We start from the raw sequence: 18179 nt of genomic DNA on the forward strand, positions 1-18179 counted from the left end.
TTTCTGCTTTCTGGCATTTTGCTGCTTGTTCTTTGTAATAGGGAACTAACAAATTGTTCTGTTCTGATCCAGGAGGCACTAATGGAGGAATACGCAATCGCTGCCCAAGTGTGGAAACTCAGCACCTGTGACCTGTGTGAGATAGCTAGGAATAGTGTGCTTCAAAGTGGCTTGTCACATGAGGTAAAATTGTAAAAACAGTGTTTTTAATATGGCTGCATGATTAAAGGGATCATGTTCATATCAGGTTTCGGTGCTCAGGTAGTTCATTGAAGCACAAGTGGAGACTTTCAGTGAACAGACAGCAACTTGAGAAGCAGATGGGGATGAATTTAATTCTGCCAACTGCAAGCAAACATTGCCAGTGATCAGGGGAGTGAAGATGAGAATGTGTCAGACATGCCTTTTGTACCTTCCGCCTCTCCCCTTTTACAGAGACATCTAAGTATTGTATATTCCAGTGCATGTTTTATTGAAAACCTTTATACCAAGAGCCTAAAGCAAATGTCTGCTACCTTTTTTTCAAGAAGAAAGAGAAGAGCATCCTATCCTGCACACTGCAGTAACTAGTTAAAAATCACAACACCAGGTTATAGTCCAACAGGTTTAATTGGAAGCACACTAGCTTTCAGAGCGTCGCTCCTTCATCAGGTGATTGTCAATCACCTGATGAAGGAGCGACGCTCCAAAAGCTAGTGTGCTTCCAATTAAAACTGTTGGACTATAACCTAATGTTGTGAGAATTTTTAAACTTTTTACACCCCAGTTCAACACCAGCATCTCCAAATCATGACTGCAGTAATTGTGGGTGTATGGGGTGTCCATCTTGAATATTCAAGATCATCCCACTGACCCTCTGCTGCACCAAGACATTTAGGATTTTTAACCATGATGTAATTCTGAAATCTAAGCAATGAAACATGACCAGTAACTGAGCGCAAACTTACACATGGTGCCAATTAATTCTCTCTCATGGGAAAACATTCTTCCCTTTGCAATCTGCGCTGTTTTCTCCAGACAAACTGAGAATCAATACAATTGCAGACAATATTCCAAAAAAAGTAAAGAACAGCAAGTCAGCCCATGCGAATCGATCATTGAAAGGCACGTGATCAGATTAATGTTGAGAGAGTGACTCCTGAGGTTTTGACATGATTTACAAGAGCTGCTGCGAAGTGAAGGCTAAACTAGCATCAATATTTATAGCAAAAGTGATTTGGGTATAGAGGTGACCTGTAGTTATTGTGGAGGAAGAAAATGTTAAATATAATAGGCACTGCCTCAACAAATTAAACAAAACTATTATAAGTTATAGATCATTGGGTATCAGTGGTACTATAGTGGCAATGTTACCTCTGGACGAGTAATGCAGGAACTTTCACTAATGCTCAGAGGTTGAGTTCAAAGTCACACTAGGAGGTGGGAGAGCTGGAATTCAGTTAATAATAAAACCGGAACAAAAAAGCTAGATGACAATGAAGAAAATTGCAAGAGTTTTTTTCATTCTCTGAGGGGTAAGAATGGTTGCTGGACAGCTAGAAAATGACACTGAAGTAATAATGAGGAACAAAGAAATGGCAGAGAGGAACTGAATAAGTGTTTTGCATCAGTCTTCGCAGTGGAAAATGTCAGTAGCATATCAGAACAGAGTGAGAGGTGAGGGCAGTGACCATTTTAAGGCTAAGATGCTGGGGAAGCTGAAAGGTGGGAAGATGGATAAATCACCTGGACTGGATGGACTACACCCCAGAGTTCTGAAAGTGACAGGCTGAGGAAAGTTTGGAAGCATTGGTAGTGACCTTTAAGGAATCATTTGAGCCAGGGGCCTGGAAAATGGCGAATGTAACACCCTGCTTAAGAAGGGAGAGAGGTAGAGGAAAAGTTGTCTTGAGGGAGAATGCAGATGGACTTGGATAGGCAAGGAAAGTGGGCAAAGAAGTGGCAGATGGAATACAATGTGGCAAATATGAGGTTATGCACTTTTTAGGAATAGAGATGTAGACTATTTTCTAAATGGGGAAAGGCTTTGGAAATCTCAAGCACAAACAGACTTAGGAGTCAAAGTTCAAGAGGAGTGCCACAAGGATCGGTGCTGGGGCCTCTACCTTTTGTCATTTACATAAATGATTTGGATGCGAGCATAAGAGGTACAGTTAGTAAGTTTGCAGATGACACCAAAATTGGAGGTGTAGTGGACAGCAAAGAGGGCGATCTCAGATTACAACAGGATCTGGACCAGATGGGCCAATGGGCTGAGAAGTGGCAGATGGAGTTTAATTCAGATAAATGCAAGATGCTGCATTTTGGGAAAACAAATCTTAGCAGGACTTATACACTTAATGGTAAGGTCCTAGGGAGTATTGCTGAACAAAGAGTCCTTGGAGTGCAGGTTCATAGCTCCTTGACAGTGGAGTCGCAGGTAGATAGGATAGTGAAGAAGGCGTTTGGTATGCTTTGCTTTAATTGGTCAGAGTATTGAGTACAGGAGTTGGGAGGTCATGTTGCGGCTGTACAGGACATTGGTTAGGCCACTGTTGGAATATTGAGTGCAATTCTGGTCTCCTTCCTATCGGAAAGATGTGTAGGGTTCAGAAAAGATTTACAAGGATGTTGCCAGGGTTGGAGGATCTGAGCTACAGGGAGAGGCTGAACAGGCTGGGGTTGTTTTCCCCAGAATGTCAGAGGCTGAGGGGTGACCTTAGAGGTTTACAAAATTATGAGTGGCATGGCTAGGATAAATAGACAAAATCTTTTCCCTGGCGTTGGGGATTCCAGAACTAGAGGGCATAGGTTTAGGGTGAGAGGGAAAAGATATAAAAGAAACCTAAAGGGCAACGTTTTCACGCAGAGGGTGGTACGTATATGGAATGAGCTGCCAGAGAATGTGGTGGAGGCTGGTACAATTGCAACATTTAAGAGGCATTTGGTTGGGTATATGAATAGGAAGGGTTTGGAGGGTTAAGGGCCAGGCGCTGGCAGGTGGGACTAGATTGGGTTGGGATATCTGGCCAGCATGGACAGGTTGGACCGAAGGGTCTGTTTCCATGCTGTACATCTCTATGACTCTATTCTGTTAAGGTTAACATGCAGGTTCAGTTAACAGTTTGCATTTGCCATCCTATGTTGGCATTTATTTCAAGAAGGCTATAATACAAGAGAAGGGATGAATTGCTAAGGTCGTTTTAGGGTCTGGTCAGACCATTTGGAATTTGGAGTATTGTGAGCAGTTTTGGGTCTCAATTATGGAAGGATGTGTTGGCCTTAGAGGGGATCTTGGGAATGATGGAATTATCATATAAGAAGGAGATGTTGAGGACTCTGGGTGTATACTTGGAGTTTAGAAGATTGAAGGGGGTATATTATTGAAATTTCCACAATACTGAGAGGTCCGGATAGAACGGAGATGTTTCCACTAGTAGGAGAGACTAAGACCCAATGGCAGAGCCTCAGAGTGAAAGGACTACCCTATAGAACTGAGATGACGAGGAATTTCTTCAGCTTGAGGGCGATTAATCTTTGGAACTCATTTGTACAGAAAGCCATAGATGCCAAGTCATTAAGTATATTTAAGACAAAGGCTCTTGTTGAGTAAAAGGTATCAAGTGTCACAGGGAGAAGGTTGGAGAATGGGGTTGGAAGGCAACAGCCATGATCGAAAGACAGAGCAGACTCGATGGGCCAAGTGGCTTATTTTGCTCCTGTCTTATGGTTTAAAATATTAATAATGATCAGTAAACTACCAAATAATTAACTTAACAAATGTTCTTCCAAAGAGGAAATCTGCAGCCTGACCTGGTCTGGCCTAATATAAAAAGGGTCACTGGACCTGAAATGTTAACTGATATATCTCCACAGACCTGCTGAGCTTTTTCAGCAATTTCTGAAAAAAGGCAGAGAAACTAAAGGCTGGAAAATAGATAATGGAAACAGAGCACTTAATGGTGTCCTTCCTTATCTGTATGCAAGGATACTAGTGAAAGTGGATCATGTCTTTTTGTGGCTGGTTGATGTTCATGTATCCTGGTGGCTAGTTTTCTGCCTGTTTGTCCAATGTAGTGTTTGTTACAAAATACCTTGCAAGAACTGTAGATGACATTGGTTTTGCTTGTTGTCTGTTTGGCAAGCAGTGTTGCAGTACTGGGCACGGAAACAATGGGTGGAATATTTGGCTGGGCAGACAGTTTTCCAGAATAGCTGGGAGTTGTGCATGGGGACCTTGTAAAATGCCCATCATAGCAAGGTCTGAAGGGAATAGAATGCTTTTCTCGATTTTCCTGATGAAGGGCTTTTGCCCGAAACATTGATTCTCCTGCTCCTCGGAAGCTGCCTGACCTCTCAAGCACCTGGCCCACTATCCAGCAGGTACTGTACTTACCAGGCAACTTGCTACATGAATTCCCTGGCACCCTATCCAGCTAGGATCCTACCCATGTGGTACATTGCTGGTACACTGGCCCCTTCCAGCTGGCATCCCACCCTCCACGCACCTTAACATTATGTACCTATGTACTTAATGTCTGACAGCTGCTCGCAAAAGTGGCTGTCACAACCTTTGCATTTCAGAATGTGGAAGCGAACTGCTGTGAAAAAAGGGGCATGGTTTCCTTGTCATCAGTTCCATGCGATGTAGAACTGTCAGGATGTTGATACAGCTCTTTATTTTTGAAGGGACTCTGGTTGGAATCTCCTTCAAGGATGCAGAGCTCCCTTCTTTTATGAAAATGAAAGCCTGGTGTGGCAATGAGCATGACATTGAGCTAAATTTTCCAAGGAGTGGCAATGACTGTTTTGAGGAAGTTTTAAAGGAAGGAGCAGAGTAGGCCATACGGTTGAATTGAGGAACAAAATTGACAATGAATCAGTTGGGAATGTACCAAGAATCCCACCAGAGGGCATTAAAAGGGAAAGTATATTGATATATTTCTGAAAAGTGCAGAAATGAAAGCTTAGAAATAGCAGGGGATTTCAAATATTCTAATATTAACAGAGATAAAATCATTGCAAACATGGTGTAGAAAGTTCAGAATTGTTAAATTTATACAATAAGAATTATTTTAGACAGCAGAGAACAAACTCAGTAAGAAAAACTTGTGGATTTAACCGTAGGAAATGAAACTGGGAATGTGGAAACCATTGTGTCAGTGAAGCAACATTTTAGTGACCATGGTGAATAACAATGATCATAATTCAGTTAGACTTGTAGTCATGGAAATGAATAAAAATCAAACAAGAGTAAAAGTTGGAAGGGCTAATTTTACTAATCTGACGCATGATTTCACAGAAGTGGACTGGAACAGCTTCTTAAAGTCAAAGTGTCAGGATTTTGGGAGATATTTAAGGAGGAAACAGTGAGGGTTCAGAGCAAATAGTTCCCAAAAAGATTCCAAAATCTAGACCTTTCTGGATGTCAAGAAGCACATCAGGTTTTAATTTTCACAAAAGAGGGGAGCTCTGCATCCTTGAAGGAGATTCCAACCAGAGATCTTTCAAAAATAAACAGCTTTATCAACATCCTGACAGTTCTAAATAAAGTCAGATACTGAGAGCTAAATATTGCAAGAAGCCTAGAGGAGTATAGAAAGTGGGTGAGGGGGAAATTAAATGTAAGGCCTATAACCAAATAGAAAGCATACAAAACAATGACATGTACTATCAAATAAAACCTAAGACACTTTATAAACACAAAGCTGAAAATGTGTTGCTGGTTAAAGCGCAGCAGGTCAGGCAGCATCCAAGGAACAGGAAATTCGACGTTTCAGGCATAAGCCCTTCATCAGGAATGAGGAAAGTGTATCCAGCAGGCTAAGATAAAAGGTAGGGAGGAGGGACTTGGGGGAGGGGCGATGGAGATGTGATAGGTGGAAGGAGGTCAAGGTGAGGGTGATAGGCCGGAGTGGGGTGGGGGCGGAGAGGTCAGGAAGAAAATTGCAGGTTAGGAGGGCGGTGCTGAGTTCGAGGGAATCGACTGAGACAAGGTGGGGGGAGGGGAAATGAGGAAACTGGAGAAATCTGAGTTCATCCCTTGTGGTTGGAGGGTTCCCAGGCGGAAGATGAGGCGCTCTTCCTCCAACCGTCGTGTTGTTATGTTCTGGTGATGGAGGAGTCCAAGGACCTGCATGTCTTTGGTGGAGTGGGAGGGAGAGGTACCTCCACACACATCATCTATTGCATCCACTGCACCTGATGTGGCCTCCTCTATATTGGGGAGACAGGCCACCTACTTGCGGAACGCTTCAGGGAACACCTCTGGGACGCCCGGACTAACCAACCCAACCACCCCGTGGCTCAACGCTTTAACTCTCCCTCCCACTCCACCAAGGACATGCAGGTCCTTGGACTCCTCTATCGCCAGAACATAACAACACGACGGTTGGAGGAAGAGCGCCTCATCTTCCGCCTGGGAACCCCCCAACCACAAGGGATGAACTCAGATTTCTCCAGTTTCCTCATTTCCCCTCCCCCCACCTTGTCTCAGTCAAATCCCTCGAACTCAGCACCGCCCTCCTAACCTGCAATTTTCTTCCTGACCTCTCCGCCCCCACTCCACTCCGGCCTATCACCCTCACCTTGACCTCCTTCCACCTATCACATCTCCATCGCCCCTCCCCCAAGTCCCTCCTCTCTACCTTTTATCTTAGCCTGCTGGACACACTTTCCTCATTCCTCATGAAGGGCTTATGCCTGAAACGTCGAATTTCCTGTTCCTTGGATGCTGCCTGACCTGCTGCGCTTTAACTAGCGACACATTTTCAGCTCTGATCTCCAGCATCTGCAGACCTCACTTTTTACTCTTTACAAACACAAAGAGCAAGTAAGGGATGAAAGAATGGGGTAATTAGAGACCAGAGGTTCGCAAATGATACAAGAGTTGGTTGTATGCTTTGTAGCGAGAATGAAAGCCATAGAACACAGCAAGGTATCAGTGGACTGGTTAGATGGGTAGAAAGTGACAAATGGAATTTAATCTAAAGCAGGATCAAATAATGTATTGGACATGGGCCAACAAAGGAAAGGAACGTATAATAAATGATAAGGCGCCAAGACATAAAAGGAGTAGAGGACCCTTAGAATGTATGGCCGCAGTTCCTTGCGTGTAGCAAGACATAGATAAGGTGGTTAAGGAGGCTCAAGGGATAATTTCCCTTCTTAGCTAAGGTATAGAAAGTAACAGCAAGAAGGTTATGAAAGAACTAATCCAGAGGCCCATGCTAACGCTCTGGGGGCAAAACCCACAATGTCAAATGGTGAAATTGCAATGATGTGCAATTAATAAATCACAAACAAAGGGAATTACTGGAAAAACCCATCCAGTTCACTAATATCTTTTATGGTAAGGAAATTCACCATACCTACCCAGTCCAGACCCGCCACAATGAAGTTAGCTCTGGAATGTTCTAACATGTCACTCAGTCCGAGGACAATTACAAATAGGTAATAAATGCTGGTTTTGCTAAAAACATGAACATCCTATTAGAGAGAAAAAAATACACTATAGAGAAGGTGCAGATTGATCAGGAGATTGATCATATTGCAAGGACTGGAGAAGTTTAGTTATAAAAGGAAGGATTGGGCAGGCGGCATTGTTTTAATCATAAAAAGTGGCCGAGGGGAAGGGGATATACAAAATTATGGGTCCAGAACGCTTTAAAGTACCTAGTCTGAAGATGAGATGTTGTTCCTCCAGTTTGTAATGTGATTCACATAAGATCTAGTCTGAGGTTAGGCTGGATACTTTTTTTTTTGGATAGCACAAACATAATGAACTGAATAACTGCCTTCTGTGCTGTAAATTTCTATGATTTGAAAAAGATTGAGCAGAACTAATGTACTTGCCTTCTTTCCAAAGGAGAAGCAACACTACTTGGGTGTGAACTACTTGAAGGAAGGGCCTGAAGGAAATGATATTCGGAAGACAAACGTAGCTCAGATCCGGATGGCTTTTCGGTATGAGACATTGTGCAACGAGCTCTCCTTCCTGGTGGATGCCGTGAAATCGACAGAGATGAGCCGGTCAATAAATTAGCAGCCTGGCTCTTGCATTTGTAGAAACTTGAAAGGTGATCAGTTATGGACCGAACAAGCCCATTATACTGCTTCTAAATGCACTTAGATATCAGGCTGGTTCATAACCAGAAAAGCACAACAGCCAGTGTGATTAAATCCTTACCGGCCAATATGAGATAATTGTAAGCATTTCACCATATTATTAATGCTGTTTGCCTCATGCTTAATTATATTTTAACAATTTTTTAAAGAAATACATAATCCTAGTGCAGACTCCACTGAGAATATATACAAAATATATATAATAGCCTTAGTGTATAAAGTGTACAATATGCTGTTTAAATTTAGCCTAGAAAACTTCTATTTGTATAGTCAACTAGGTTTAAAATACTAATCCAGCCAGGGCATGTTCATCTGTGAATAAGTTATTTTATATTAGCACCATTGGTGTTAATTTCTAGACTGTTACAATTATAAAAGAAAAGTCTATGCTAGGGACATTGTATCTACGTGAATGTAAAATTTACTGAGTCAAATTTTGAGTAAAACCATTAAATAGAAGAGGTGAAGGTCCCTACCAAGATTGTCAGGCAAAATGGCCTTTGTCTGACAGTTAAGACACAGCCATGTGATGAAGGAGCAGCGCTCCAAAAACTAGTACTTCCAAATAAACCTGCTGGTCTATAATCCGGTGTTGTGATTTTTAACTTTGATCGTTAATGCATTTATGTAAGTGAGTGGACACTAGTTAGCATTTATCCACATGTACAAGATCTGCTAGACTAGGAGGACTCTTCAAACTATTAAGATATTAGATGTAGCTCAGCAGGCAATAAACTCACAATTAAACGTCAAGAGCACCAAACACCCAATTCATCTGACTAAAGACAGACAATTTACACACAGCAAGCAAGTTTGTACAAACAGCAATGTGAATACATTGAGTAGATGTTGGGTCAGATGGCCCTTCAAGCCTACTTTGTTACTCAGTAAGGTCTTAGGCAATCTGGTAGTGACAGTCTCAACTCCATTTTCTTGTCTGTCCCCATAAATTGTGACTCCCTTGTCGAGCTTTTTAATGATATTAGCTGAAGAATAAATGTTGGCTCCCCAGCTTTCCTTCTAAATAATGCCACAATGTTTTGCATCCACCCGAGAGGATAGCTATTGTTTCTATGTAACTTCTCATCTGAAAGAAAACATCTCTAAGAGTCCAGGATTGCAAGAAAGTATCCTGGATTTTGTGCTCAAGTCCTGGAATAGCACTGGACCAACAATCTTCTGAACTCCGAGGCAGATATGATTCTTTTGTTCTCTGTTAACGGCAAGGGGAGTCAATGATGTAGCGGTATTGTTTCTGGACAAGTAATCCAGAGACCAGGTAATGCTCTCTACACCCAGATTCAAAGTCCATCACGCTGTGGAATTAAAATTCTAATAATCATAAAGCCATTACTGATTAAAATCCTACCTGGTTTACCAATGCCCTTTGGGGAAGAAAATCTGCAATCCTTGTGTGTTTTGGCCTACATGTGACACCAGATCAACACCGCTGTGACATAACTGAAATGTCCCACATAGCAAGTCACAGAGTTATGTTAAACTACTAAAAAGTCACAAAAGGAATGAAACCGGTCAGACCATCTGGCATCATACACAAGCAAACCCAGTCCTGCTAATCCTCCTTACTAACGTTGGCAGGATAGTGCCAAAATTGAGAAAGTGGTCTTTACAGACGAGTCAAGCATTATCTCATACACCATCAGCAGAGATCCCAGCACAGTATTTTACAGTCAAGGGAGAATTGCCCATGAAGTTTCATGAAATTACGTAAAACATCGGCAAGGGAGCGTGCTGATGGTTATCACATTGTACTTCCCCATGGCTGATAAATCAGTACCCGTTTGTGGTGAGCATGACTTGGATGGAACACTGAGGGTGACATGGGTGCAGAATTTGTACATAAAAATGAGGTGTCAACTTGGTGAAACTTCAACACATGACTGCTTATGGGCCAAACACCATAAACAGACAGAGCTAAGTGATTCCACAACCGACAGATCAGATCTAAACTCTCCAGTCCTGCCACATCTTGTTGTGAATACTGGTGGACAATTAAACAACTTACTGGTCCATCTTTGTCTCCTTGAATTCCTCAGCATCAAAGATGTCACTCATCAGCCAATTCAATTTTTACTATGATAGCAAAAAAAAACAAACAGCTAGAGGAAGATGATACTGCAAAGACTATGGGCCCTGGCAACATTCTGGCAGTAGTTCTGAAGAGTTGAAAAACTTTCCATACCCTTGGCCAAGCTGTTCCAGCACAGCTACAACACTGACAATGTGGAAAATTGCCCAGGTATGTATTGTACACAGAAAGCAGAACAAATCTAATCAGGTTAATTACTGGTCCATCAGTCTACTATCAATTGTTAAGGACTGGAAGGGGTCAACAGTACTATCAGGCAGCACATGCAACAATAACTTGCTTACTAGTGCTCAGTTTGGTTTCCATTTGGCTCCTGACATCATTACAGCTTTTGTTCAAACACTGACAAAACAGCTGAAGTCCAGAAGTGAGGTCAGAGTGACTGCTCTTGATATCAAGGCAGCTTTTCACTGAGTGTGGCATCAAGGAGCCCACGTAAAACTAGATCAATGGGAATTGGAGGAAAACTTGCAGCTGTTTGGAGTCATACACAATGCAAAGAACAAAAGTTTTATTTGTTGGAGTTTTAATCATCTCAGCTTCAGGTCACCAGTTCAGGAGTTCTTCAGGGTAATGTCTTAGGCCCAACCATCTTCAGCTACTTCATAAATTACTTTTCCTTTATCATTAATTTGGAAATTGTTTGATTCATGCAATGTGCAATGTCAATCACGATTCCTCAGATACTGAAGCAATCCATATCCAAATGCCTCAAGACCAGCATAATGTCTAGGCTTAGGCTGATAAGTGGTAAGGCAATCACTATATCCAACAAAGCAGAATCTAACCTTTATCCTTTGACATTTAATAGCATTGCCATCATTCTCACTATTAACATCCTTGGGGTTACCATTGACCAGAAACTGAACTGGACTAATAATAAATGCCGTGACTATAAGCAGATCAGAAGACAGGAATGCTGCAGCAAGTAACTCAAATTCTTGACTTTCCCAAAGCCATCATCTAGAAAGCACAAGGTAGGAGTATGATAGAATACCTGTTTACCTGCAGCTTCAGCAAGACTCAAGCAATTGAAAACCATATACGACACAGCAGTTCACATAATTGATAGCACATCCATAAACATTCAGGCTCTCCACCACTGATGATCAGTAGCAGCTGTACACTATCTAATAAGATGCATTGCAGAAATTCACCCAAGTCTCCTTAGACAGCACCTTCAAATCCATGGACATACCAGCTAGAAGGACAAGGTTGGCCAATATATGGGAACATCACCAAGTGCAATTTCTTCTCTAAGCCAGTCACCATACTGACTTGGAAATATACCACCATCCCTTCACTGTCAAAATCCTGGAGCTACCTCTCTAACACTATTGTTGATGGGTCTATAGTAAATGGATTTCAGTGGTTCAAGATGACAGCATACTATTATCTTCTCTATGACAATTAGGGATTGGCAATAAATGCTTGTCCAGCCAATTATTAAATAAAAACATTGACTCTAAGATATTTAGGCATTCTCCATTCATCATCCAAAGTTACAAATTTAACATCAATATTGCACTGTTGTACCCACAAACAGGCAGTTCTTCCAACAGAATTAAGAAATATACGATTTCAACAAACACAAAAAGAAACAGATGGCTGGCTCCCCTCATTCTTCTTTCCACTTCAAACATTTGTAGCTGTAACAAAAAAAGACATTTTTCTTTTATTTCAACAAACTTGCAGGAAACGCATGCACCAAACTATGAACAACACTGTGAGAAATAAGCCAAGAATTGGCAGCGAAGACTTGCGAGTTCCCACCTCAGGAAGACAGCTGAAATTTCCAAACCTTAGTTCTTAAATAACTGACAATTTTCCTTACTTCCCATCTGGGTCTATCGTAGACTAACTGATCAAGATCGATTGCTGTCATTTGCTTAGAATTCCATTACCTTTGAATAGTTCAACTACCAAGATGGTACAAGATAAATTCTGACCCTTTTAGTGCCTAGCAAATTTTTTAAAAATTCCAAAAATATCAGAATGCCCTGTCACTAGCACCCCAACCACTACAATAGCCTCAAATCGCTTTTAAATCCCAAAACCAGTATTTGATTGTTATAAAAACATACAAGTTCCAAAATTCAATATTCATTCTGATCTCCTTAAGTAGCTAAGAATAATAGGCAAGATCATAAATGGTAACTCTCATTAATAGGTTTTTATTAATTATGACCCTACAGAGGCAAGTCGTTTTCCCTTGTCCACCAAGAACAATCACTGATAAGCAGACATATACACAACAGTCCTGGTTCAGAAATCACTCATAAGGTGCAAGTCTTGGGTTTAGTAATTTTTAATTACCACAGTGTCATTGTTTGCTACGATCAGTAGAACAATAAAGTGAATACTACTTCAGGAACGGGTAATAATTATGTTAACGAATAAATGCTTTATTACCTTAAATTGAACAATTAAAGCTAATTGGAAAAAAAATTCACCAACAAAATCAAGATCAATTCAGTGCTTTCCTCCATGAAATTGTTATGATTTCTTCCTGCAAAACCAGGGAAATCGCTGCACTTCTACTCATTGTATTTTCATTAAGCAGTTTGTCAATGACTTAATACTCATTAGTCATGAACCTCACCAGTGTACAATTACAGTATTATTGATGCAGGCTACTATCACCACCTTCACACTCTGTCTTCTTAACATGTGGAGTCTTGTTAAGGGCATAAAAATTTTCACGAATTTAAATTCCTGTTTCTATTTCCAGTTAAGGATATTTCTAAATGAATCATGGTGAATGAGAAGACTGTACAAACAAGGAGATATACTTTGAGTCACAAGGTTCCAAATGAATGATAAAACCTTTTCAGGCATGCAATAATTGAAACATATCACTTTGTTGCTACAATCCATGTGGCAGTATCATTTTAAGCTGCACTTTATATAGTGGACTCACGAAGCGAAGAGTTTCACAAATTCACTGGAAACAAAATGCCATCAACATCACATGACTACGGAGTTAAAACAGTGATAATCAATAAATCATACAGGCACAGCAAATCGTCTGGATATTTCACATTTATGTCAGTTTAATAATGCAGGAACTCACTTCAAGAGTGTTTGCTATTTCATTTGGCTCAATACAGAAATAGAATTGTACTCATGGAGATTTCAATAAATATGGATGTTGATATTCTCTCTGTCTAGTTATGAGAATTGAAGGATTCCCTTTCTCTTAAAAATGAAAAGGAAGTTTTTTTTTCTAATGGAAGGTATAAACAGGAACTCCTAACATTGTGAAGGAATCTATTAAGTTGATTAATCGATTATGGAGGGATGGGGGATAACAAAAATGTGTGCAAATACAGATGTGTTCAGTCATTTGGGCTGATCTAGCAGATTATTTAAAACTTTGAATAATTAATGTTTTTGTTTTCATTTAATAGTTGTCCACATGCATAAGCTAAATGGGACAGACATTCTTTTGCAGCAAAGTGAAATTAAAGTATTAATACATGTATTTTTTAAGTACAAGTTGCTTTCAAGTTGTATAGAATGCGATCTTGAAGTTGCCTTAAATTCTAAACTTAAATAGGTTGTTTTTTTAAACAAGTTACGGTTTATCCTCTGTCAATCTCATTAAAAGTGCTCTCACTCTTCATTAATTACTATCTGCAAAATACAAATTTATTTGACAAGCTACCGTGTTGAAAATCTAGCAGCATTCTAACAAAAGGCACAATTTCATCACCAGCTTACCTTCTAAAACGTTCACATTTTTTCAAGCTATTATGAGCATAAAGCAAATGTTTTAAGTCTCACTCACAAATCAATAAAGAATAGTTAAGAAATAATATTCCCAAACCTCTCTGGGTTAGATAACCAAAGTTCCCATGCAGTGAACAATGCAGCTCAGGCACAGATATTGGGTATAAGTTCTCAGGCAAACACTGCTTTTCAATTCACATGAAGTCTCACAAACAGTCACTTAGTGTTTGCACTTAGGGCAGAATGCTGTAATAGGTATGCAATATTGGAGGCAAGAACATAATGCAAACTTGACAGGCCAATTTCTGCAAGGGTATATGTGTACAAGACACAATTAAGAATTTCAATTGGACTTCAGTTTGCTTCAGTTCATGATCAATCAGCAAAGACAAAATCAAAGTAATCCAACGGATAGTGGCCTCATTGCTCTGAAATCGTGTTTTTAAAAAAATGCTGATTTTTACAAGGGGAGATTTAAACTGTCCGCAGCAGTCAGAGGGTATATCACCCTTGATAATTCTTAGGGCTTGTGGGGCTGTCCAGCCTCGTCTGCCACTTTGAGAATGTAATTTGCTATGTCTTCTTCAGTAGGTGCATCAGATACAACCCAAGAATCGCCAGCTTCCTTCACTTGCAATCGACAAATAGGACAATTCCTGTTGTGGTCGCTCCTGCCACAAAGAAATGAAGCGTTCTTTCAGACTGGGCATTGAAAAGTAAAAAATTTTCATTCACTTACAGTCAGCATGTTAAATACTCTAATTTGTTTTCCTTCAGCACATGTCAACTTCCACCAAGTCCTGTTCATTCATCTTACCTGTGTTCACTGATCTACATTGACACCCGGTCCATCAACACATTTCAAAAACATCTTGTGTTCAAGAACATGGCCTTGTTCTTCTCCATCTCTCCGAACCTCCTCATAATTATATAACCCTTCAAAGTAGTACACAGGTTTTTCCAATTCAGTGGTCTCATGCTTGCCAATTTAATTGTTCCTCCAAAGCCAATCCTGAAGATATAGAATTTCCTTTGGGGTCTCTTATTTCTTGTTTGCATTTGTGATGGAAACGAGTAAAGAATAATCTAAAATAGAACTTCTACATTGGATGAGGTTTAGCTTCAACGGCATGAGAGGGGATCTAGCCCAGTTAAAGTGCAATCAGAAATTAACAGGAAAATCTGTAACAAAACAATGGGCTATCTTTCAAGAAGCAAATATTTCAGGAACACAATAAATACTTTCAAACAAATGTGAAATACAGGGGAACTAAAACTAAGACAAAGAGATTATAACAAGTCCAAAGATGTATGATGTACTTCTGATGAATTTTTCAATCAAGATCTTGGTTAATACATATGATTTACTTCAAGGTCGTGAGGGAGTGAAGAGGAAAATAGGACAGGGTGAAAATAAAATGATAGGTAACACAAATGGGAACATAAGAACATTCTTTCAGCATGTAAATAATAAGTGGTAGTAAAAGGTTGAATGAGGTCTGTTCGGGGTAAAATAGGTATGATACATATTTACAAATACAAGGCAGCTAGACTAAGTGCTTTATGACAATACTCATTAAGGAAGAGAATACTGTCAAAATATTCGAATAAGGTAAAGATAATGTTAGGAGTAAAAATTGATAGGTAGAATATATTTTTAAAAAGTTTGCTTGCTGAGCTAGAATGTTTGTTTTCAGACATTTTGTCACCATACTAGGTAACATCTTCAGTGAGCCTCTGGTGAAGCACTGGTGGTATGGCTGCTTTTTAGGTTTCCTTGGGTTGGTGACATCATTTCCTGTGGTGAGGTCATTTCCTGATCTTCTTCTCAGGTGGTGGTAAATGGGATCCACGTCAATGTGTTTGTTGATAGAGTTCCAGGTGGAATGCCATGCCTCTAAGAATTCTCGTGCGTATCTCTGTTTGGCTTATCCTAGCATGGATGTATTGTCCTAGACAAAGTGGTGCCCTTCCTCATTCATATGTAAAGATACTAGTGAGATTGGGTCTTTTTTTTTGTGTCTAGTTGATGTTCATGTATCCTGGTGGCTAGTTTTCTACCTGTTTGTCCAATGCAGTGTTTATTACAGTTCTGTAAAATACCAACCCAAGGAAACCTAAACACAAATAAAAAGCAGGCCATACCACCACTTCTTCACTGGAGGCTCTCTGATGATGTTACCTAGTATAGTGACGAAACGTTTGAAAACAAATCTTCCAGCTCAATGAGCAAACTTACATCCAGAACCTCAATCTGAGCTACAAATCTTCTCAAAACTTGCTAATGTTAAAAAATGTTCAGCAAAGCTTAGGGTGAATAAGTTGTCCAGTGTGGATGGTTCACTTTGTAGATTGAGAAGCTAAATGGGAATGTCTATAGAGGAAGGGTCTTCAATCATTCTCTCCAAATGAGAGAGCTGTCAGAAGACGAGAAAACAGCATATGGGACACCAGCCTTTAAAAAACAAAAGTGTAGGGACATTTCTAAAAACCACAAGCTGGACTGTTCTACATCACTGGTAGGTAAGAGTTTAGAACAAATAATCATTTAAAAAATTGGTAGGTGGTTGGAGAAGTTTGAGTAGCCTCAAAGAGGAATTGGGGATATATGTGCAAAGATCTTTGAAAGTGGTAGCACATGTTAAGAATATGTTAGCAAAGCATTTGGGATCTTAGACTTCATAAAGGCATTAAGTATAATAGCAAGGGAGAAATGTTAAATCTATATACAGGTCTGGCTGGACCACAACTAAATTATTAAATCTAGTTCTAGTCATCATAATTTAGGAAGGTATTAAGATTCTCATGAGGGTGTAGAGAATATTTACCTGAAAATTTCCATGAATGAGGAATCTTAGCTACAATATTATGTTAGACGTGTTCAGTCATTGTCTTCAGAGTAAAAGAGGTTGAAGTGAGAGCTGATAGAGATATACAAGATTATAACAGGTTTAGATAAAGTAACCAAAAAAAAATTCCTATAAGCTGTCAGTACAAAGTTTGGAGAGGTTTGGAGCTTCTGCGGTAGCATCTCTGCTCCCAAGCCAGCATCTCTGCTCCTGAGCCAGGAACTCCAGTAGCAAGACCCACTTCAGGATTTGATTGCTGTAGAAAGTGCACCTACAACGTGGCCAAACAGGTTACGTATTAGCTTGCAAATCTTTCTAATACACGTGATGCATACATGGTGAAAGCAGAATGTTTTCGTGCTCAGACATTCTGCAATTGGTAATGGCAAAACACTGCCTTTGCCAAGTATAATCATGGGCAAATCCGAAGGAAGCCCATGGTCGTCAATGTCTTCTTTGGACATGATACATGAAGACAGGGTGGGACAAGGTCTCAGATATACAGATTTAAAGCTTTGTTACAAAAGGCATGTAATGAAGAACTTACTTTATGCAGCAAGTAGTAATGACCTGGTGCAGGATGTTGGAAGCAAAGGCAGTCAAATTTAAGTTATTTCAGACACGAGAGAAACAAAGGCAGAGCTACAGGGAAAGTGTGAAGGAATGGGAATGACTGAATTGCTCGAGAGAACCAGCATGGACTCCCAAGGGGTAAATGGCTTATTTCTGGACTGTAATGGCTATATGACTGTCCATAATACACCCCTCTTTAGCTAAGCATTTAGTCACCTGACCTCACACCACTATTAGCTCAGTTACAATTTTTGTCTGATTATAGATCTGTGAAAGACACAGAGAAATTTTGCCATGTTGAAGATGCTAAATAAATGCAAGTTGCAGTTGAATCATGTGCCACAATTATTGTCACAAACGAACACAAAAGCTGCCGAGAGACTGGACGCATTGGAGAGATGAAAGCAACAATCTCAAATTCATTAGAGAAATACATCTGAAACAAATAGCTGCTGCTCACTCAATCTGACCACGGAGATGGACAGCTATTTGTTGAAGTCTGAAGGGCTGCTGGAAGAATGACATGTAACTACAGGGGCTGGACAGAAAAGTGATTCTAACTTCCTACAATTAAATTCCATGCTTTTATGAATACAAGCACCAACAGAGGGGACAGAGGAAACCTCAAGCAGTTTCAGTGAGGAAGTTAATGACCACTTACACAGCATCCAAGAAAGGCTGAGCAATCTTTTCCTGTGCAAAACTTTCAAGGTTTCTAATTTAATAGGATGTGCATTTAGCATTTAGGTGTAAAGGAGGTAGTTTCCAAATTATAATTTTCTCAGTCCTTCATTCATCTATACACCAAA

General features: G+C 40.1%; 2 protein-coding genes across 11 annotated transcripts in view; one reads left to right on the forward strand and one right to left on the reverse strand.

Moving 5' to 3' along the window:
* The window catches only part of LOC132824460 (AMP deaminase 3-like), a 52203-nt gene extending 43512 nt beyond the window's left edge, over positions 1-8691 (forward strand). For all 4 annotated transcript variants that reach the window (XM_060838984.1, XM_060838985.1, XM_060838983.1 and 1 more), the window contains exons 14-15: positions 73-183; positions 7847-8691. In XM_060838984.1, the coding sequence (XP_060694967.1) occupies positions 73-183; positions 7847-8023 (288 nt within the window). In that variant the 3' untranslated portion in view covers positions 8024-8691. The remainder of the gene's footprint in view (positions 1-72; positions 184-7846) is intronic.
* A 3909-nt stretch (positions 8692-12600) lies between these two features.
* Positions 12601-18179, reverse strand: part of rnf141 (ring finger protein 141) — a 34830-nt gene continuing 29251 nt past the window's right edge. For all 7 annotated transcript variants that reach the window (XM_060838541.1, XM_060838544.1, XM_060838540.1 and 4 more), the window contains one exon: positions 12601-14619. In XM_060838541.1, the coding sequence (XP_060694524.1) occupies positions 14469-14619 (151 nt within the window). In that variant the 3' untranslated portion in view covers positions 12601-14468. The remainder of the gene's footprint in view (positions 14620-18179) is intronic.

Source organism: Hemiscyllium ocellatum, chromosome 18 (genome assembly GCF_020745735.1).
Source record: "Hemiscyllium ocellatum isolate sHemOce1 chromosome 18, sHemOce1.pat.X.cur, whole genome shotgun sequence".
Taxonomy (NCBI): Eukaryota; Metazoa; Chordata; class Chondrichthyes; order Orectolobiformes; family Hemiscylliidae; genus Hemiscyllium; species Hemiscyllium ocellatum.